The sequence below is a fragment of the Lissotriton helveticus genome, chromosome 1_1 (genome assembly GCF_964261635.1).
Source record: "Lissotriton helveticus chromosome 1_1, aLisHel1.1, whole genome shotgun sequence".
NCBI classification, from domain to species: Eukaryota; Metazoa; Chordata; class Amphibia; order Caudata; family Salamandridae; genus Lissotriton; species Lissotriton helveticus.
Genome location: NC_136057.1, coordinates 2092830857 through 2092852877, shown reverse-complemented (window position 1 = coordinate 2092852877; position 22021 = coordinate 2092830857). Strand labels below are relative to the sequence as shown.

Genomic DNA, 22021 nt, shown 5'->3' with positions numbered 1-22021 from the left:
AATCTATATAGTCATCACTACTATTAATTGTAGTGGCACGTTAATTTGGAATTCAAGGTTTAGATGGTTTCATTTGTAAGAAAAAAACAAATTGAGGCGGTAAACAACTACGTTTTAGTGATTGTTGCATGTCACTCCCTCTTCATAGGACACACAACCTGTCCCATCAGTTTACTTTCTGCCCAATTCCCTCTCTCTTTTGGAATTTTGAAAATCTCTGTTCTTGAAAAATTAGAAAATATAAAGTTAATTTCACAGTTTTTAATGTCCTCACAGAAGTACGCACAAAGTAGACTTACCATAGTTGTATTGCTCACTGCCTGCAGAAAAGAAAAGAAATTGATATGTGAGAAACAGCACAACACCTCCTCAACACAACATCTAGTCCACTGGAGTTTCTTCTGAGGGAAAGAAACCATCCCAGGGAAGTAAAGTAAGAACTTACCCACAAGGGCTACCACAAGGGCTAGGATGATCCCCCTCATGATTGCGGTGAATGAAAACGAGGGGCACGCTTCGGCTTTTATAGTACACAGATGCAGTGTAGGTGAATGCCAGCAAAGATATCCCAGGTCAATGATTAGCTTTATACTCACTTAGTTAAACATTATTTTGGCAGCGATTTTGATTCCACAGTTTTTGGACAACGTCATACCTCTTTGCTTGCAACATAGGTTACTTTCCTTAGTTGATCAGCTGTATCTAACTTTGGAGTATTAATATCCACATTCTTTAAAAACAACTTCACTCGTTCTCTGGTGGACGTGAAAGTGGGAAACTAAGAATTCCAGAATGTAAATGAGTACAAACAAAAATGAAGCAAAACTGAGGGACTATAGGTTTTCCCCATTATCTCCGTCCATCTGTCTGCCTGTTTGGGATCGGCAGTAGCAACACAGTGTTCATTGATAAGTCCATCAGAAGAGCGTTTTGCGAACGTTTTGAACTGGGATCCATTTCAGTCTACGGAAACATTTCCAAAACGTTTACATACAGATCATATTGATCCCGGAACACAGTATGTGATTGATCAACAATTGGAAAGTTAAAATGGATAACCCAAGAGTTGTACTTCCAGTACACATTCAATGACAGTCCAAAAACACTGTTTGACTCGACCCCTAATATACATTAAATTATCCTTTTTACTCCAACTAGAGCACATATTGGTTTGGGGTATATTTGTCTAGCGATGAAGATAGAATTTACAGAAAACTAGAGTCCTAATTTAAAAATCATTTTACTATATTCAATGCTAATGACCAGCAGTGATAACCCTCCCTTGTATTACCTCGGGATTTAAGAGCTGCATAGACAATATGTGCAATATTTTGGGAACAAGGTTGCAGCAGGTCTAATCAACATTTTTCCCTATGCCTTACCGTTAACCTTTTTCTGGTAGTAAGTGGTGACGGGGTTACTGAGAAGCATATGTGCCTAAGGTGCCCTAAGTGTGTAATATGGTGGTTCATTAATATCTGTTGAACTTATAAAAATGAGCATTGATTTGATTATGACACATTATACTAGTAGCTAGCATTCTAAATGAGGGGGCAATGGTTCAACATCATACCGGTATGTATGTTACTTCGCTCTGCAAACTGGCAGTCAGACCAAAACCCGATTTGAGCTTGCCATCTGATTGGCTGAGTAGAGTGCAACAATGTTGCTTCCGCTGCCATTTTCACAACAGGCTTCATTGTGAAAAGAACGATTTCAGACCCATGTGTGTGAGCACGACAAGCAGATCTCTCTATGCCACAGAACCCGCAGAGCATAGCCTGTAACCCTGTGATTGGAAATGGGTAAGGGCCATGACCTTCCGCCACACTCTTTACCCATTATTCCTTCCCACAGGGCATGCTCACTGATAAAGCCCTCGAGTCGCTGAGATAATGGACAATCTGCAAATGGTGAATTAAACCTGTAACCTGTGCCCTGAACATCAGGATATTGAAGTTAACCATGCTTTGTTGGTAGTTTTCCTCACGGTCACTGAGTACAGTCTATGCAAGTTGAGAGTTCCCTTGTACAGAGAGCATAGAGGACAGGTGTATTGTGCTAATGGCATGGCTAACAGACATGAGTGTCAAGGCCTCAGGGTGCTGAGGAGATGTTTAGTGGATAACGTGTTTGACTGCCGGCCATGCTGTTCCCTGTACCAGCAGAATAGGATCCACGAGTATGGGCACAGTCTAAAAGGAATAGGCATAGTACGTGGATACTTGGTATAGCTGATAGCCACTAGCCATATTATGTTAAGCACCCAAGCTTGGAACAAAGCAAAGCCAGGGCCTTGTTTTTAGTCCAGTGCCTCCACTGTGTGCAATTTAGGTAATGAGTGAATGGGTATTTTTCAGAAGGCAACAGGCCATGCTGTATGACCAGTACCCCAACCATGGGTAACAGGAGGTCATGGGTGATAGTCATGTCATACCTGCTGCAGCCACAGTGCATGCAGGTGCTATTGAAATGGGTAATTCACACAGTGTATAAATGAAGGTCATGATTTTTTCCCAGTACCTACAGGTCATGGCTATCATGCCCGGGATTCTATGAACATTATTAATAGACGCAGGGTATGACATATGGCCACAGTTGTGTCAGCAGTATGGTTTGTGGCAACCACATTGACCAATGAAGTCCTTAGAAGTTTTATTAGACACCAATTTAGTTCTTGCAGCACAAAAAAAGGTAGTCCCCTTCTTTTGTTTCGATATACTAAAACCACTCAGAAACATTGTTCAACTTTTGCCTATTCTCTAGACACTCAAGTGGTCTTGGCCTTGAAGCTTGTAGTCAGACCTAAAGGCTGATAGAGTAACTGCTTTGAGCAATGCATAACTGCATATTTTTCCGCATATTAATTGTAATTAAAAAGTTGCAGTGCCATTTTCTAAATTTAAATGCCCCTCCAATGCATATTTTATTCCCAAAATCAATAATCTGACATGGTAAATCAATAATCTGACATGGTAAACAGCAAATGTTGGCTTCTCATGTTTTTTTTTCTATTCTTCTTCTCTTGGAAAGCGGCTCCTGTAGAGGATTTCTTTTTCACCTGGGAGTAAGGGCAGACCCATAAAGATAATTTTCCAGTTTCTGGCATTGCAGTAAACCAAGGCAGCTGTTGGCTGCCCTAAACTTCCTATATTTTCTGTTTCAGCTCCCACTCTTATAGGGAGAGGAAGAATCTCCTGATGACATTACGAGGCTATTAGTTTCCCCTGTCATCCGCAAAATGGTGGTACAAAAGGGGGTGGTGATGGACGAAGCATCTGAATCAATCAAACACTCACACCCAGTTAAAAGATCTGGGTTTAATCCATCACCGTTCTTTAGCCCACTCTGCCACCCCAGTTCAGACATGGCTATATGCAAATCAGTCTGACCCTGTGCCTCATGGGAACAGTCCAGCCCGAACTGCCAAGCCATGTCTTCCCTGGACCGGAAACAAGCTTCCGAGGACCGGTTTCTGGCATTCCAGCCGTCTTCAGCCCGGCTTGCTTGAATCCAGTGACAAAGTGAGCAAGGGACTCACGTCTGAGCATACCCTGCCACACTTATGGCGGCCAAAAGCGGTACAAAAGGGGGTGGTGATGGACGGAGCATCTGAATCAATCAAACACTCACACCCAGTCAAAAGATCTGGGTTTAATCCATCACCGTTCTTTAGCCCACTCTGCCACCCCAGTTCAGACATGGCTATATGCAAATCAGTCTGAACCTGTGCCTCATGGGAACAGTCCAGCCCGTCCATCACACCCCCTTTTGTACCGCTTTTGGCCACCATAAGTGTGGCAGGGTATGCTCAGACGTGAGTCCCTTGCTCACTTTGCCACTGGATTCAAGCAAGCCGGGCTGAAGACGGCTGTAATGGCAGAAACCGGTCCTCGGAAGCTTGTTTCCGATCCAGGGAAGGCATGGCTTGGCAGTTCGGGCTGGACTGTTCCCATGAGGCACAGGGTCAGACTGATTAGCATATAGCCATGTGTGAACTGGTGTGGTAGAGTGGGCTAAAGAACGTTGATGGATTAAACCCAGATCTTTTAACTGGGTGTGAGTGTTTGATTGGTTCAGATGCTTCGTCCATCACCACCCCCTTTTGTACCGCTTTTGGCCACCATAAGTGTGGCAGGTTATGCTCAGACGTGAGTCCCTTGCTCACTTTGCCACTGGATTCAAGCAAGCAGGGCTGAAGACGGCTGTAATGCCAGAAACCGGTCATCGGAAGCTTGTTTCCGGTCCAGGGAAGGCATGGCTTGGCAGTTCGGGCTGGACTGTTCCCATGAGGCACAGGGTCAGACTGATTAGCATATAGCCATGTGTGAACTGGTGTGGTAGAGTGGGCTAAAGAACGTTGATGGATTAAACCCAGATCTTTTGACTGGGTGTGAGTGTTTGATTGGTTAAGATGCTCCGTCCATCACCACCCCTTTTTGTACCACTTTTGGCCACCATAAGTGTGGCAGGGTATGCTCAGACGTGAGTCCCTTGCTCACTTTGCCACTGGATTCAAGCAAGCCGGGCTGAAGACGGCTGTAATGCCAGAAACCGGTCCTCGGAAGCTTGTTTCCGGTCCAGGGAAGGCATGGCTTGGCAGTTCGGGCTGGACTGTTCCCATGAGGCACAGGGTCAGACTGATTTGCATATAGCCATGTGTGAACTGGGGTGGCAGAGTGGGCTAAAGAACGGTGATGGATTAAACCCAGATCTTTTGACTGGGTGTGAGTGTTTGATTGGTTCAGATGCTCCGTCCATCACCACCCCCTTTTGTACCGCTTTTGGCCACCATAAGTGTGGCAGGGTATGCTCAGACGTGAGTCCCTTGCTCACTTTGCCACTGGATTCAAGCAAGCCGGGCTGAAGACGGCTGTAATGCCAGAAACCGGTCCTCGGAAGCTTGTTTCCGGTCCAGGGAAGGCATGGCTTGGCAGTTCGGGCTGGACTGTTCCCATGAGGCACAGGGTCAGACTGATTTGCATATAGCCATGTGTGAACTGGGGTGGCAGAGTGGGCTAAAGAACGGTGATGGATTAAACTCAGATCTTTTGACTGGTTGTGAGTGTTTGATTGGTTCAGATGCTCCGTCCATCACCACCCCCTTTTGATCCGCAAAATGGTAGCCTGAGAAAGATCACAGCAGCTGGCAGTTGCCACAGCACCCGGTAATGAAAAATGGTGGTCAGACCACCCGCCCCCACAACCCCTGCCCCACACACACAAAGAGAAAGACATTTCTCCCTCTAAATTCTGAAAATCCAGGGAGATTTGAAGTGGTAGGGTAGAGAAGCGAGAGGGAAGTCAGAATGTAGTGGTTGCACTTTATGCACATTGATCCATCCTGAGTATGGCCTCCAACCCCACAGGAATTGATCAGCATAGATTGGGGGAAAAGGGCAGCTCCTTAGTTGAGCTGTGTTATGTGCAGTGAACACAGAGAAAGATGTTGAGGCTCCCAGGCCCTTCATCAAGCCAGAAAGCCTGTTTATGTATCCCTCCCTTGGGCATGTTCATTTTTGGGACTCACAACTCTACTGGGCTGATTCATGAATCCAAAAAGTCTTTACTGAGTTCACGTTATAAGAGAATAGCAAAATATGCATAATTTTCCACTGCGACGTTTGAAAATAGGAGTGCTTGCCCAAGATCTCTGTCAACCATATGTTATTGTCATTAACACTTTGGATAGTTTATTAGATGAAGTTTCAAAATGAACATATGTCTAAATTTTTGCTCAATTTGTAGCTTTACAGAAAAACACACCTGGAAGCTAATTTTGGACCAAATGCTGCCTTCTGATTGGAGTATGGTCTAAAGCCGCCTCAATTGTGCTCACTGTGCTTTTTTCCCATGGAAACATGACTTGGAAATACAAGTTTGGGTACCCATCAAGCCACTCTTGAAACAAATTTACTAGAAACGTTAAAGGCTCAATGTTAGATTACATGACCCTGTCGGGGAATGTTTTAGTTTAGTACAAGTTTAGTGTGTGTTGGTATTAAAATTCGAGAACATTCTATATCCAAAGTTTGTTCAGTTAACTCCTTGGGTTTTGCAATGGCATACACGGACAGCAGTCCATGATACCGACGGGTCCGGGTTGGTAGCCCTGATATTTGGTTCACGGCTCTATTCACATGAACAGTGCCCAGTACACCTGCCCGCTGCGGCATGGCTTGTGGGAATGCCCAATATCCATGTGGACTGCACTCAAAGGACATTGCCTTGGATGTGTGCTGCAGACACTAAACAGGGCATGTGGCCAAATGACATGACCCTTGCACTGAAGTCCATGACCTGTCACCATGCCTACTGTGTACCGTCTGTAAGACATACCAAATGCAGTACATACATGGGCAAGTGACATGTGCTGGCTCTTCTTGGCACATGCCAAAGCCTGTGATTGTTTTAATTGCTCAGTTCATTATTGTATTACCTTGCCTTTCTATTTTCTATAGCGTCAAAGATGGGTACGTTGAGTAAATGTCTTTTCACTGAGGTTTGTTGTTGACAGCACCCCCGCCCCCTCATATTTCCAAGCTTTTATGCTGAAAAGCCACGGTCTACTAATCTGTGAGTGTCCTGACTGAATTGCGACCATCCTGCGCCCACATTACTACAACATGTTTCATTGCAAAGGTCCCAGACCTCATTCCCGCTAGAAGGCCAGTACAGTTTTAGTTTTGCTATTGGAATTATTTTTTTCAATGTTGTAGATTTTGCCCGATATCCACTTCTCACCTTTGATAAACAGATTTCCAAGATAGAACGAATCTGCATCTCTGCTTCTGTGGAACGTCCAAGCAGAATGATCAATTAAGGTCATCGTTGCACACGATCGTGCAAAATGGGTTTGAACCACGGGACTCATTGACAGATACGGTGTTTGTCAGAGGTTATGATAACTTTAGTCTGGTTATTCTGACCTGGCAGAGTGCTCTTTTCTTATCTGGCTTATGATGAATCCAACAAACCTTTGGCAAACAACGTGAAACTAGCAAAGTGAATCTGTCCTGAAGGCAGCAATTTAACATATTGTCGTTTCTGCAATATTAAGAGACCATACTAGTATCTCTTCCTAAACATAGAAGTTTTTAAGAATTAAAAAAATTATCAAGAGAAATCTAACGAATTCGTGCAAAAATTATCAACCTTCGTTTGAAAGTGATACTGAGGTTGAAATGGTAGCAGTCGTTGCAATTAAGAGCACTAGCACTTTCTCAGTGATGGTGGCACTTTAGAAGCACTAGCACTTTAATGGTTATTGCACTTTTTAATATTTGGACTTTTTCTGCTGTTGCACTTTATTGCATTCTTTTTTGCTGCTGCACTTTATTGCAGGATTTTGCACATTGTCTCTTTTTAAACTATTGACGATGATATCGGCTGCTATAGTTTTTTTTATCTTTTTAATCTTTTTATAGCAGGAAGAAGCTGTTCAACGTTCAACGTTTTTAAAAGATTTCAATAATAATGTCTTTGATTTTTGATTGTAAAAAGCATATCTTGTACCAAATACTCTGCTCAATAAAAAAAGAAAAAACAAACAAAAAAAACCTTTGTTTGAAAGTGTGTAATGCAGATGGCGTTCTTGACTACTGTGCAAAAATCAAGGCCTCCAGTGTGCCATTCGCACATGATGAAAATACTTGGGGGGCACATTTATCAAAATGTCACGCAGGGCAGCATGCTGCACTGTGTGAAAGGGAAAGGGGAGGAATGCAGTGTATTTAACATTATATGGTGCATTTCTGTCTTTTTCTTGCACTGGCGCACAATGTACTGCCTATAGCCAATGCAGTGGTGCAAGGGTGCCTGTGTTCTAAGCAGGATTGATTTTTGCAGAAAGGCACATCTTCCTGCACAAAAACAATTCTCAGAGGCATTTTCTTCTTTCTATGTGACCTTTTAAGCGCCCGGGACTTGCAGTCCTATCCTTGCAAGTAGCCCTTGTGACCCCTGCCCCTTCACCACCTGCTGCCTTCATCAGCTTTTTTAGAGGCCTATGGCCTGAAGAGCCACCTAGACCATTAATCCACTGTTGCCCCTCTCCCCCAGTGCACTTGAAGCCTGGATTTGCCTTTTGAGTGGCTCGGGCTGCAATGAACGCCCTCGTCTGCACCCCCTTGTGGCCCCTATCCCCCAGCACCACATGTCTACCTTTTTAGTTTATATATAGGCCTGGGGCCCACTGGCACTGATGCTGCTATTTTCTTTCCAAGCGGGGCAGTTTTCTCAGTGCACCCCACTGCCTGCTGCAGACATGCTGTGCCTGTCACACTCACACTCTCCCCTTCTGGCCATTAATTGCAATACATGCCACAGTTAGGGTGCCGTGCACACAGACCTGGGGGCCCCTCAAGCGGCTCTTGGTTTCTTCCTGCACAACATCCAATGAAGACCCACGGGGTGGTGAACATGCCATAACCGCTGCTGCAATACTGCCTGCCACACAACGGCCACGGGCGTGTCGAAACACTAATGGCCAGACAATTAAGTCCATGCGACCTGCCGCTGTGAGTAGTCGGGTGGCTTAACAGACTCCATTGTCTTCTATCCCAGTTTATATACTTGAAATGTGAACTTAAAAATACTAGAGCTCTGGCAATAACCTTAAAATGGACACATATAAATATTGGGCTGCCTACTAAATGCTTGTAGTTCAAATATAGCCCAATTATAGCCTGGGCTGGTCCATTCAAACAATATCCCCGGGTGGGGCAAACCTCCCTGCAGTAGGCTTTCCTCCAAAACCCAATGGCAGTGCACAGCTTTTGCCAAGTGCTCGCTCTTGCAGGTTCATGTTTTTCTGGTCACAGCTGGACCGGGCAATCATTTCGATACTTTTTCCCCCCTCAGGAGGTGCTCTCTTTTTTAAGTGAGTCTCCTCAGAAGCAATGGGAAAGCTTCCTTGTAGAGACACTTCTATTCACTTGAAACTGCTTTGCTGGAAATTATTGCTAATTGTTCCCCTATACTTTCTTCGGCTAAACAGATGAGTGCTCAAGCTCATGTATTCCTTGGACAGTGATGCTGGCTAGTGTCTGCTTTCTCTACATTCTTAGACTTGCATTGTTGATAATACAACATTTCCTGTTTTTTAACCCTTTGCGTGCTGGTGACGAAACCACTCCGTCACCAGCCACGGACGCGCTGTGCTAATGATGGAGTGGTTCCGTCACGCCCCGGCCGCAGCGCCTGCGCGGCATCAATTCCGTGCCTGCGCTGAGCGTTCTATTGAGCGGGCGGGCCGTGACAGAACCACTCCGTCCAAGCACAGCACACCTGTGGCTCGTGATGGAGTGGTTCCATCACTAGCATGGCGGCGCCATGCGTCCCCCCCTGCCCCTCAGCGCCGTGGCGGGATTACCGACGCGATCAAGGGGTTAAAAGGATGTTAAATAAATGAGTATAAAGATGAAGGCAGCAAAGAGGATATTTAACCTTATTAAAAAAGAGAGAGAAAGGGGTAAAGGAGTCTATTTACATTTATATATTTAAGAACGTGACTCTGTATATACTGGACCAAAGTAAGGTACAGTGAGCACAGAGTCCACAGGCCCCAGAGGTTTGGCAGAGGCTAAAGTTAGATATAACCTTACTCTCTAAAGTTGTAGCTTGGTTGAGCAGTAACGCAGTATTAGAGGACAGTGTAAAGCATTTGTTGTAGACACTCAGTCAGCAAATGGTCTCACACACTCAAGAACTGAACTCTAGGCCAATTGTTTTGTATCACAATATATAGTTGTTTTATTTTAGAACCAACAAGGTATCAAAATATACTTTCTCAGAATGAGTTACTTTAGTTAAATACTTTTCAAATAGTCAATAGACTTTTTGATTACAATAGTTACAGTTGTTGCAATAGGCAACACAATTTCAAACACAATGCAACATTGAGCTCAATGGGAATTTCTAGATAAATGCAATTAGTTACTTTATAGATTACTTTTCTAGCCACAGGACTGGATTCTAGATTCAGTCCTGGAACATCTCCTGTAACCAGTTAAGTAAAAGCTTTTAAAAGTTGACACAGAAACGTGTTAACATAGAATCATCAATGTTATCCTATGGGAGGAAATTCGCTTAGCAGGTAAGTAATGTTATCGTTACTTTTTCTTACTCAGTGTTGGATCCTGGATCGAGCACTGGTGTATTTCCTGTAAACAAGTGAAAGAATGCGTTTAAGTAACACTGGCGATTTTTAAGGAATATTTGTAGTTGTTAAAAAATCGACAGAAACTTTACAGGTGAAAACCAGACAATGGATTCCTATGGAAGGAAATTCAAGTTACTGGTAAGTATGGTTAGAATTACTTTTCAGGGTCAGTGGTGGGCTAAAAGATGCAGCACTGGGTTCTCTCCTGATAACAGGTGAGTAAATCAGAATTCGTTGTTCAGCCGATTTTAGATAAATGTTTTAAAGTTTCAAAACTCCACACTTAGAAGAATTTCCAAGTGAAACCAGTCAATGTTACCCTATGGAAGAAAAGTGAGTCATCTACTTTTGGGTAAGTACTCGACTGGCAGAGTTAAGGTAGGTACAGTTGGTACACCCTCAGCGGCACAGGGGCAGCCGGGTGCAGAGGTAGTTAGGCCCAATGTTAGCCTATGGGTGGCAAGGGGCCTTTGGTTGGTGGCTGCTGGCAAGCAGGCCCCACGGCTGTGGGAGCTGGCCTCCTGGTCACTTGCTCAGGGCAAACAGGGAAGTAGATTAGAACAAAGGTTGCACTACCAGGGGCACTCGGGCGGCTAGGTGCAGGGTGCTTTTGAGCCGTCTGGCACATGGATGTCCGCAGGGGAGGGCAAGGGGGTGCCCTTGCGCCCCCCCCCCCCCTGGATCGCTGGTCCCATTCCTTTTGGTCCGTAATGTTCAAGATTACAGCAGGCTTTTCCCCTGGGAGAAGCCCCAGGAGTTTAAATGTTCTCTCACTTGGGGCCTCTTGCACTTGTCTTTGAACTCTAGAGGCTGCAGCAGCCCCTCCCCAACCTCGAGCAGACTGTGGACAGGCCCATTGTCATTCTCTCTGCTGCTGATCATCACATAAAGAATGACAATAGGCCGTCTGCATTAAACGTGCCTCGAAGGCAAGTGATGAAGTTAAAATGTTGCCGCCCCCTGGAAGGCGAGTGGTGAAGTTAACATTTTTGCCCCCCCCCCCCCCCCCCCGGAAACATTTCTGAAGACGCCCATGGTCGGGCACTCAATGTTATTCAATGGAAGACTTGGATGTTCAACAAAGGCTGCAGGCTCGGGGACGGAGATTCTTCAGGGGCGACCGCCACTTCGAGTTAGGATCTTGGATGATAGGTAGGCACCCAGGAGTTGGGCACAGGGGGCCGTGGGGCGCCGGGTGCAGGGGTGTCTTTTGGCGTTGGGAAATCTTACCCTCAGCTGGTCGTGGTTGGAGGGATCCCTGGTTGTGAGGCTGCAGGCGTCGGGTGGGTCGTCGAGGAGGGTTCTTAGGCATAATTTCCGGGGGGACATCCTCAGAGTCTTTGTCCACTCAGGTACAGGCCGGGCTCGGTGGGCGCAGAGTGTGCTGGATTCGCAGTTGCTGGCTGGTCAGGGGTCAAGCAACATGTCTGCTGTGTGGCAGCCTAGGCAGCCTCTCAGACAAGACGTGGATTGTAGGTTAGGTTTCAGGGGGCATCTCTAAGATGCCCTCTGTAGTGCATTTTACATTAAATCCCACACTGGCATCAGTGTGGGTTTAATGTGCTGAGAAGTTTGATATCAAACTTGTGAGTCTTCAGTGTAGCCATTATGGTGCTGTGGAGTTCATAATGACAACCTCCCAGCACCATATAGTCTTTATGGCATCACTGCACTTTATTTTATTTATTTATTTATGCGATTTTATATAGCGCAGACTTTACCCGAAGGTGTCAGAGCGCTTCACAATAGGAACAGTAATGATACATGAGGAGAAAATTAAAAGGGAACAAATTACAAAAGCAAACGTTAAGTTACATGAATCAAAAGTGACAATAGTGAGCAACCAAAATACATGAGGTACCAATTGATAAATTAGGAGGAAAAAGTGATATGTATGCAGGTTACAAAAGCGTACAAAGTACAAGTAGAGGTATAATACTGCAATAAATGGCAGACACTCCAGCACAAGAACAAACGTTACGTAGGCAATGGTGGCACTTGTGCAAGTATCTAAAGCAAACAAAATGTGAGAGGTAGCATACAGTGTGTTACAAGAGAAAAGTGACGTGTGCAAGTTACAAAAGGGTACCATACACAGGTATAAGGATAATACTGCAATAAATGGTAAACACTCAAACTGCCAGAACACACTGGGAAGGCACTTCCATTGTCATGGACAATAGAACTTTCAATAATGGGAGGTCTTCTTTCAGATGATAGAGAGAGCGTGAATTAGATTTGGGGGTGTCTTTGGAGGAGGAGAACTTTGAGGTCCATTTTGAAGGCCTGGGAGGAGGAGGTGGTCCGGAGCTGAGGCGGAAGTGAGTTCCAGATTCTCACTGCGTTGCCTGAAAAGGATTGGGCCATCGATCTTTCCTTCTTGAAATTGGGGGGTTCAAGCAGTAGATTTTCCGCGTCACAAGATGGTCTAGAGCCTCCAGACAGTTTCAGTTTATTCGAAAGGTAGCGAGGAGAGGAGTGCAAGGCTTTGTGGGTGATACAGGCAGTCTTGTAGATAGCTCTAGCCTCGATTGGAACCAGCGAAGGGTGGATAACAACGGTGTGATGTGGTCGCCTCTTTTGGCCCCACAAATGAAACGGGCTGCTGAGTGGAGGACAGATTTAAGGGGGGACAGGTGGGATTTGGGGAGGCCAGTAAGAAGAGAATTGCAGTAGTCCAGTCTGGAGAGGGCCAGCGATTGCACCAGTGTTTTAAGGTCTTGCTCAGGAAAAAAGCGACAAATTCCCCAAAGAAGGCGCAGTTGGTACTTTGCAGACTTTGCAATGGAGTTGATGTGGGGGTGATGTTCTGTGATTTTCGACTTCGCTTCGTATCTAGCCGCCATTTTGTATCCGGCGCCATTTTGTGTTGCCTTTTACTCAGACAGCACGGCGCACAGAGTAGTTTTGCTTTTTCAGCTGCTTTGCGTCTCCCTAGTTAAAGAGTAAACCCTTGTCCATGTTTACGAAACCGATGTCAGGGTCTTGCCGAGTTTGTTAATCCTTGTCTAGACTGATTAATACTTGTCTTACTCCACTGTTTGGGTCCCACCATTCTTTCTTACTTTATCTTATTTGACTGGCCTTCGCTATTCTCTTCGTGTATTCTCTTATTACACAAACTATCCTTTGAATCACGCAAACATGTTCTACCACCTGCAAATTGAATTATGGGCACTAGTGTTGATTAACTTGAGGGGAGGAGAGCACACGGGGTCTGAAAGAAGGGTGTGTTTAAGATACTTGATAGCTTGTTTTCGAACTCTTCTTATTTGTCAGTTTTGTATATTTTGGGAGTAGCCATTGTAAATATGTGTACTATAAGAGACTGTGAGCCACGGAGTTAAGTGGCAGTCATCTGGGAATTTACAATCGTTGTACTTCTCGGACAACTGTGCCTAGCTGCAGCGAATAAACGTGATTTTCTACGCCTAACAGAGTGTCTCGTGTCTCTGTTTCACAAGGCAGGTGAACCCGGGGATTTTAGGCGTGCCCTGCGCCGCTGGGCCCATAAGACCCGGTTCTCCAATTGGCGTCCCAACATGTGGGCGGCTTCGGTGATACCGGTCCAGCCTGAGGATCGAGAGGAGCTTCGCAAGAAAATTCTGGAGGAATTGCGAGCCACGTCAAGCGACCCCTGTATGTCGAAGTGGACCGAAGGTCTTTTGCAGCGCGGCTACTCCTTTCCGACGGCTGCTGACGACTGCTGCCCTGACTGCCGCCCTGCCTTGGCGCTCTGGTGATGACTGGTATCGCGAGACGTTAGACGAACACCTGTCGGCGTACGAAAACATTTAATTAAGTATTTGTGAGTAGCGCCCACTCTTTTGTCTTGTTTTTTGTTATTCGGCCAATGCATTAGTCGTAGCCAAGGGGTAAGTACGTTTGTGCTGTGCTCATTGCTTTAAACCCCCTTGAAGTTTGTGAATAGTCCAGTTCATTACGAAATGCCTGGGCTTAGTAAATTTAGGAAGTTCTGCTGTTTTGACTGTACTAGGGATTCCCGGCTGTAGATTCTTGTCCGATTCCTCCGTTTGGAACTCCTACTTATGAGCTCTATTCAAAACATGGTCTTGGTACCATTATTTTTAATTAAACATGGATCCGATATACAAAGAAAGATGGTGTTTTGCAGTGGCCACATAATGGTAGCTTTGAGCCTGATATATTAGATAACTTAGAAACAATTTTGTTTAAGAGAAAAGCCCGGCCGGCAAAGTTTGACTCTTTCCGCCTATGGCGTAAGGAAGCTAAACAGAAAGAAATTAAACAAGCTAAAAGAGATAAGAAAAAGCAAGATATGACGATTTTACAGGCTGCTCAACAGTTTAAGAATAATGAGACAGATCAGATGATTGAAGTCTCAGATAGACAGCATTGTATGGCAATAGATAAATGTTATCCCGTATTGCCTACTTCCCCACATGCTAAAGATCTTGACGAAGATCCTTTAATGTCTCATTTGTTGTTGAGATTACCTCCACCTTATGTATTGGGTGCTAATGCACCCCCATTACTACCTATTGTTCAGCCGCCAGTTGCTCAACCAGTTGTTCCAATTCTTCCACTATTGCCTCTGCCAGTAATTCCGCCTCCACCTCCTTTGCCACCGACTTCTGTACCTCAGTCTCCCTTATCGTCTGTTCCTCTTCTATCTACTAGCCCTTCTCCTGCCGCGCCTAATATGTTGTCTCCTGTTTTATTGACAGATTCTCCTACAGCTCATAAACGACTAGTCGATACTGTTTCTGGTTTTCTCTCACCTCTCTTTGCGTCTCTTAATTTCACGCCTGGTCAATCCCGAAGGCAATCTCGTAGTCAAATTCCGGATTCTGATGAGCGAGTTAGGTTAGACTCACTTGCTCATAATTGGATCATGCGTGGTCCACAATATAGTGTGCACGATATTTTGGATACTTTTCTTCAGTGGAATGCGCCCACGCAGAGATATGTTATTAATGCTATGTGCCATGTTCTTGTTAAAGAAAGGGGGATATAGATTTGGATTTACCTCCTCAGGGTTTGTTTGACGTACAGGATAAATTTGATAAAGGACTTATTGTGGGTTCCGATGTTGAGTTTGCTGTCCAGACACTTGTTAATTTTAGGTCTTCCTTTTTCTCTCAAGCCTCTCTCGAACCTGATCCTGCGGTTTGGCGTAAAATGAAACACTTTCCTATGCGAGAAGTTCCTCCGGTATGGAGAGATGCGGTTCCACAAGCAGGTGTTAATCCGGCTATCCCAGCTCATTTTCAGCGTATATGGGTACATGTCCCCTGGAAACGATCGGAAGTTTTAGCGCTTAAACAGTTTTTACCGGACCCTCGTAAGAATCCTGCTGGGTATTATAAAGAGCTGTCCCAGACTGTTGATGCATGTATCATTAATTTAGCAGATATTGATTTGCTGATGGGAAATGTGGTCCCTCAAGCGTTGTGGGCTCGGATTCGTAGGGAAGACCACGATCAAGCTTTAGGTGGTAATTGGGCTGCTATTGTTGCCGCAGATGCAGCACAAGTAGGTGGTGCTAAACCTGATGCTTTGATTACAGAATTGACTGGTAGGATCATTACTTTAAAAAAAACGTTGATGCCTGCCTTGCGTGTTAACTGGGATACGTTGATTGCATGTAAACAGAAGAAAGATGAGAGTGTCTCAGATTTCTTTACGCGTTTTGAGGAAACGTTCATCGACCATAGTGGTCAGGATATGAGTACTGAAGGTGGACAGTGGTTATTTGAGGATACATTTGTATTTAATTTACTTCCAGAATTATCGCATAAATTAAAAGATTCTGAAAGTACGTGGGCCGTTTCTTCGTCCGCCCAGATATTAGCCACTGCTCAGTACTATGAGAATAGGGATAAGAAAGAAAAGGATAGAGCGGAGAAAAAGACTAAAGAATTGAAAACGAAGGTTCTTTTACAACAAGCTTATCCACCTCGTTCTGCTCAGCGTCAAATGCAACAGCCTCCGCAGTTCCAAAGATTGTTACAGAAACCTACACCTTTTGTTCCGCGACCTTTGCTGGGTCCTAATCAATGTGCCTATGGTAAAAAGGAAGGTCATTTTAAAAGTAGGTTTTATTGCAGCGTAATGGTGGACTGCCAGGGCCACGAGGCCGTGGTGGTTTTCAGTCATCACCTAGGGGTAGAGGACGAGGTGCGTTTCCTCAGGAACAGCGTTCTTTTCCTCCTCAGAATACTATGAATTATTTTGATCAACAGCATTCACAGTCTGCACAATATTACAATGATGATTATTGTACTGAAGGTGAAAATCAGGATTTTCATACTAGCTAGGACAGCCATGGACAAAGCAAGGGAGTGGTATCAGTTCCAGTTGTTCAGAATGGGCCTTATGTTAACGTTGTTGCATTGGGTGTTTCAGAGCCATTTCTTTTGGATACTGGTGCGATGAGGAGTTCTATTATTCACTCCAAACTCCCTGGGGCACCTTTGTCTGGCTTAACAAATGTTTCTGTAGGATTCTCTGGCGCCCCAGTTCGCAACCCGGTTTCTTCTCCTTTGCCTCTCTCCATTGGTCCTTATGACTTGGAAGCCCTGCTCATTTTAATGACTGGTTGTGGCGAGAATTTGTTGGGTTTGGATTTATTGAAGCGTCTACATGCAACGCTGTATTGTTCCCCCTCTGGTGTACATCTCACTTTGGGTGACAAGTTGGTTTCTCCTATGTATTTGTCTAAAGATCAGCTGCCGCCTGAGTTGCGTTCACTTCCTGCTACGCTCTGGGCTGCGGGTCCGAATGATGTTGGTTTGCTCAAAATTCCACTTTATGTGATTACTGTCAAGCCTGATGTTAAGTTGCCTCGCATTCCTCAATATAAGATCTCTAACGATGGCGAAAGAGCTCTGTCTTGATTTTCTACGCCTAACAGAGTGTTTCGTGTCTCTGTTTCACAAGGCAGGTGAACCCGGGGATTTTAGGTGTGCCCTGCGCCGCTGGGCCCATAAGGCCCGGTTCTCCAGGGGATTAGATTGAGTTTGTTGTCGGGTATGACACCTAGGGATTTTGCGCTGTCGACAATGATGGGTTTATTGTTAAGTAGATTCATCTGATCCATCCATGATTGAACCAGGGGAGGAGAAAGTGAGGAAGAGAGGAGGAAGAATTCAGTTTTGGAGGGATTTAGAATCAGTTGATGAGTTGACATCCAGTTTTGAATGGAGTCGAGAGTCAAGCTTAGGATGGCGAGATCGTGAGTGGAGGCAACCTTGAGGTAGATTTGAGTGTCATCTGCGTAGAGATGATAGTGGATCACGGATTTACTTAGGAGATTTCCCAGTGGTTCTAGGTAGAGATTGAACAATGTGGGTGCAAGTATAGAGCCTTGAGGAACACCTTGACCTACCGCCAAAGGAGATGAAAGACTGTGTGCTATTTTGATCATTTGGGATCTATCAGAGAGGAAGGAAGCAAACCATTTAAGCACAGTGCCCTCCATGCCCATTCTCTTACAGGGCCCAGGAATGGCCCAGGGTACTGTAGGGGCACAGGGCTCATGCACCTATTCTCACACCACTGGCATAGAGCACCCAGCTAGAGGCGTGACTGATGTATGCCGGGGCAGTGGGTTTGTGGGCATGGCACACAGGGAGGTGTGCCATGTCGATTCTTTGTTTAGTTCTGCACCAGGACACTCAGCCTGCAAAGGCAGTGTGTGTGTGTCAGGGTGCAGGGCCCCTAAGGGTGGCGCAATAAGTGCTGCAGCCCTTAGGGGTCTTCTCTGGTCACAGTGCCTTGGGTACCTAGGGTACCATTTACCAGGGGCTGACATGCGGCCAGAGATGCCAATTGGGTTTTAGTTTCAACACAGTTTTAGGGTGTGAGCACAGGCCCTGGGCACCTGATTGGCAAGAGCCCAGGGCACATTCAGTCAAAGTACATCAGCAATTCAGCAAAAAGTGGGGGCATACCATGCAAGTAAGATGGCACTTTCTCACACAACCCCCGCCGCCCAAACGAAAGGTGATGATACTAACCTTGCCCTAGGGAGTCGTCATTGTCTAAGTGGAAGAACCTGGAAAGTCCATCTGTATTGGCATGGGCAATCCCTGGTCGGTGTTCCACTTCAAAGTCCATTCCCTGTAGGGAGATGGACCATCTTAGTAGTTTTGGATTTTCCTCTTTCATTTGCATTAGCCATCTTAGAGGTCTGTGATCAGTTTGAACCAGGATGTGAGTTCCAAACAAGTAGGGCCTCAACTTCTTCAGGGACCAAATCACAGTAAAGGCCTCCCTCTCAATGGCACTCCAACACTGCATTCTGGGAAGTAGCCTCCTGCCTGCTTATAAAAGCAACAGGTTGGTCTTGGCCTTCATCATTGGTCTGGGATAGGACCGCTCCTATCCCTAACTCAGAGGCATCAGTCTACACTATGAACTGCTTGGCATAATCCGGGGCTTTTAGAATTGGTGCTGAGCACATTGCTTCCTTTAGGGTGTCAAAAGCCTTTTTGACAACTAACAGTCCAGTTGGACCCATATCCATTCACACACCTCCTGTAGTACCCAGTTAAGCCAAGGAATGCCCTGACTTGGGTCTGGATTGTTGGAACTGCCCAGTCCAGGATGGCCTGGGTTTTGGGCTGTACGGGCTGTACCTGGCCTCCACCAACAAGGTGGTTCAAGTACTTCACAGTGTCCTGTTCTATCTGGCATTTGGATGCCTTGATATTTAGACCTGCAGATTGCAGGGCTTGTAAAACCTTCCCAAGGTGGATCAGGTGATCCTGTCAGGTGGAGCTAAATACAGCAATATCATCAAGATAAGCTGCACTAAAGGATTCCAACCCAGTCACGACTTGATTCACCAACCGCTGGAAGGTGGCAGGGGCATTCTTTAACCCAAAAGGCATTACAGTAAACTGATGGTGCCCATCAGGTGTGGAGAAAGCGGTTTTCTCTTTTGTTCGTGGGGACATGCCAATCTGACAGTACCCTGCAGTTAAGTCAAAGGTACTGAGAAATTTGGCTGCCCTCAATTTGTCTATCAGTTCATCTGCTCTTGGAATAGGGTGAGCATCTGTCTTTGTGACAGAGTTGAGCCCTCTATAGTCCACACAAAACCTCATTTCTCTCTTTCTACTCTGTGGATGAGGTTTGGGGACTAGAACCACTGGGCTAGCCCAGGGCCTTTCAGACGGTTCAATAACCCCTAACTCCAGCATCTTGCTGACTTCAGCTTTGATGCTTATCTTGACTTGGTCTGACTGGCGATAGATCTTGTTTTCGACAGGTGAACTGTCACCAGTGTCCACATCATGGGTACACCAGTTTGTCAGACCAGGGGTCAGGGAAAAGAGACTAGCATACTGTTTCTAGACTTGCTTGCAGTCAATCTGCTGTTGGGCAGAGAGGGTGTCTGAAAAGACAACTCCATCTACTGACTCATCTTTTGGGCTGTAGGAGGGGAGATCAGGGAGAGGTTCAATCTCTGCTTCATGTTCCTCATCAGTCACCATCAGCATGGTGATGTCAGCCCTGTTATTGTAGAGTTTTAGGCGGTACACATGGATATCCCTTTTGGGTGTCCTGCTTGTGCCTAGGTCAACTAACTAAATTACTTCACTCTTCTTTTCTAGGATAGGGTAAGGGCCACTCCATCTATCTTGGAGAGCCCTTGGTGCCACTGGCTCCAAAACCCACACATGTTGCCCAGGTTGAAATTCAACCAGTGCAGCTTTTTGGTCATACCAGTGCTTCTGAAGTCCCTGGCTGGCCTCAAGATTCTTGGATGCCTTTTCCATGTACTCTGCCATTCTGGACCTTAGGCCAAGTACATATTCCACAGTGTCTTGCTTGGGTTCTTAGAGCGGCCTCTCCCAACCCTCTTTCGCAAGACAAAGTGGTACACTCACAGGATGTAGAAAACAAAAGAAGGAGTACCACCAACAAGAATTCACAGATTCCTTTTGGGGTGGGAGGTTTAGACAAAAGGGGGAGAGTCTCCTTTTGTTAGAAACCCCTCACTCATCACCTAGTGATGACATGCTTCATCATCGGGGCCCACCCTAATGACCTAACGCCTTCAGGGTGTGCTACAACACCTGATTACAGTGGAGCAGGTTGTGAGTGATGGTGCGTGAAAACAAAAAGTAAGTGTGTTAAAAATTGTCCTGGTTTGAACTTGAGGAAAACAAAATTTTTATTAGCAAGCAACTGGACAATGTTAAAATCGTGGCGAGATAGAGTGAGGGCAGTAATGAGCCCGTGTATCTCTGTATGTGTTAGGTCTACATGTTTCAACCATGGAGGTTATGATTAACCAGGTTTTCTTCAGGACCTTAAAACCAAGAGGGTGGACGGTCTACGTCCCCTAAAAGACGCACCCAATCCTACCATCTGGGACCACTGAATGGCAAAAGTGTGATACACGGGCTCATTACTTTGGAAGACTCAGACTTTTTATCTTGGGGATTCTCACCACCTTTCCCCTGGGGAGGTTTTGTAACCACCTTCTTCTGGTCACCCCCAGTGGTTGTCCTTGTCACTGTTGTCTTGACCCAATGGTCTGCCTTCTTTCCCAATTCTTGGGGAGAAATTATACCTAGGTCTACCAAATGCTGATGCAATTTTCATTTTTGCAATTACTTAATATATGTTCCTTCATAAACAAATTGCAAAGTAAGTACTCGACTGGCAGAGTTAAGGTTCTGGGCATAGACTGAGGGGTCTTCCAGGGTCAGGTAGGTACAGTTGGCACACCCTCAACGGCACAGGGGCAGCCGGGTGACGAGGTAGTTAGGCCCAATGTTAGCCTATGGGTGGCAGGGGGCCTTTGGTTGGTGGCTGTTGGCAAGTAGGCCACACGGCTGTGGGAGCTGGGCTCCTAGTCACTTGCTCATGGCAAATGGGGAAGTAGATTAGGAAAAAGGTTGCACTGCCAGGGGCCCTTGGGCGGCTGGGTGCAAGGTGCTTTTGAGCCGTCGGGCACTCAATGCTATTCAATTGAAGACTTGGATGTTGAACAAAGGCTGCAGGCTCGGGGACGGAGATTCTTCAGGAGCGATCACCACTTCGAGAGGTAAGTTGGGATCTTGGAGTATAGGTAGGCACCCTGGAGTTGAGCATTGGGGGCCGTGGGGTGCCGGGAGCAGGGATGTCTTTTGGTATCGGGACATGTTAGCCTCAGCTGGTCGGGGTTGGAGGGGTCCCTGGTTGTGAGGCTGCAGGCATCGTCTGGGTCGTCGTGGAGGGGCCTTGGGCACTGGATTTCAGGTCACAATCACCGAGGGACGTCCTCAGGGTCTTTGTCCACTCAGACACAGGCCGGGCTCGGCAGGTGCAGAGTGTGCTGGATTTGCGGTTCCTGGCTGGTCAGGGGTCCAGCAACATGTCTGCTGTGTGGCAGCCTAGGCAGTCTCTCAGACAAGACGTGGATTGTAGGTGAGGTTTCAGGGGGCATCTCTAAGATGCCCTCTATATTGCATTTTACATTAAATCCCACACCATTCAGCAAGTGAAATGTGGCGAGGGGGAGGAAACGATACGAACTGACTCACCCGAGCTAGTTCAGTCAGACCAATTATAGTTAATTATGCGGTCAAAGCGCCAGACAGGCGAGCGGCGTAACTTGAGCTTCAGATGAAATCCTATTAGTCTGTCCCGCTTTTAATTCTAAGCTTTGTGCCATTTAATTGGGTAATAATACATGAAGTGCAATCTTGAAATTACAGGAGCGTGAAGGGAAGTGCTACATAGGCAGCATTTTATTTTAATGTCAAAACGTCACCTATCCGTAAACATTAAGTGGAACAGCAGCTGTCTAAGAACGACTTTATTCTGTGACAGACAGCTGTGCCCACAAATGAACAGTGAGGCATTAACCGCCCTATT

The 22021-nt window shown here is 45.8% G+C and overlaps 1 protein-coding gene across 1 annotated transcript in view; it reads right to left on the bottom strand.

The window, feature by feature from the left end:
• LOC144766616 (vitellogenin-A2-like) overlaps positions 1-6829 on the bottom strand; it is a 124967-nt gene extending 118138 nt beyond the window's left edge. Inside the window, exons 1-2 of the mRNA XM_078650405.1 lie at positions 6745-6829; positions 300-320 (exon numbers count right to left, since the gene is read on the bottom strand). Coding sequence (XP_078506531.1) covers positions 300-320; positions 6745-6829 — 106 coding nt within the window. The remainder of the gene's footprint in view (positions 1-299; positions 321-6744) is intronic.
• Between the last annotated feature and the right edge of the window lie 15192 nt (positions 6830-22021).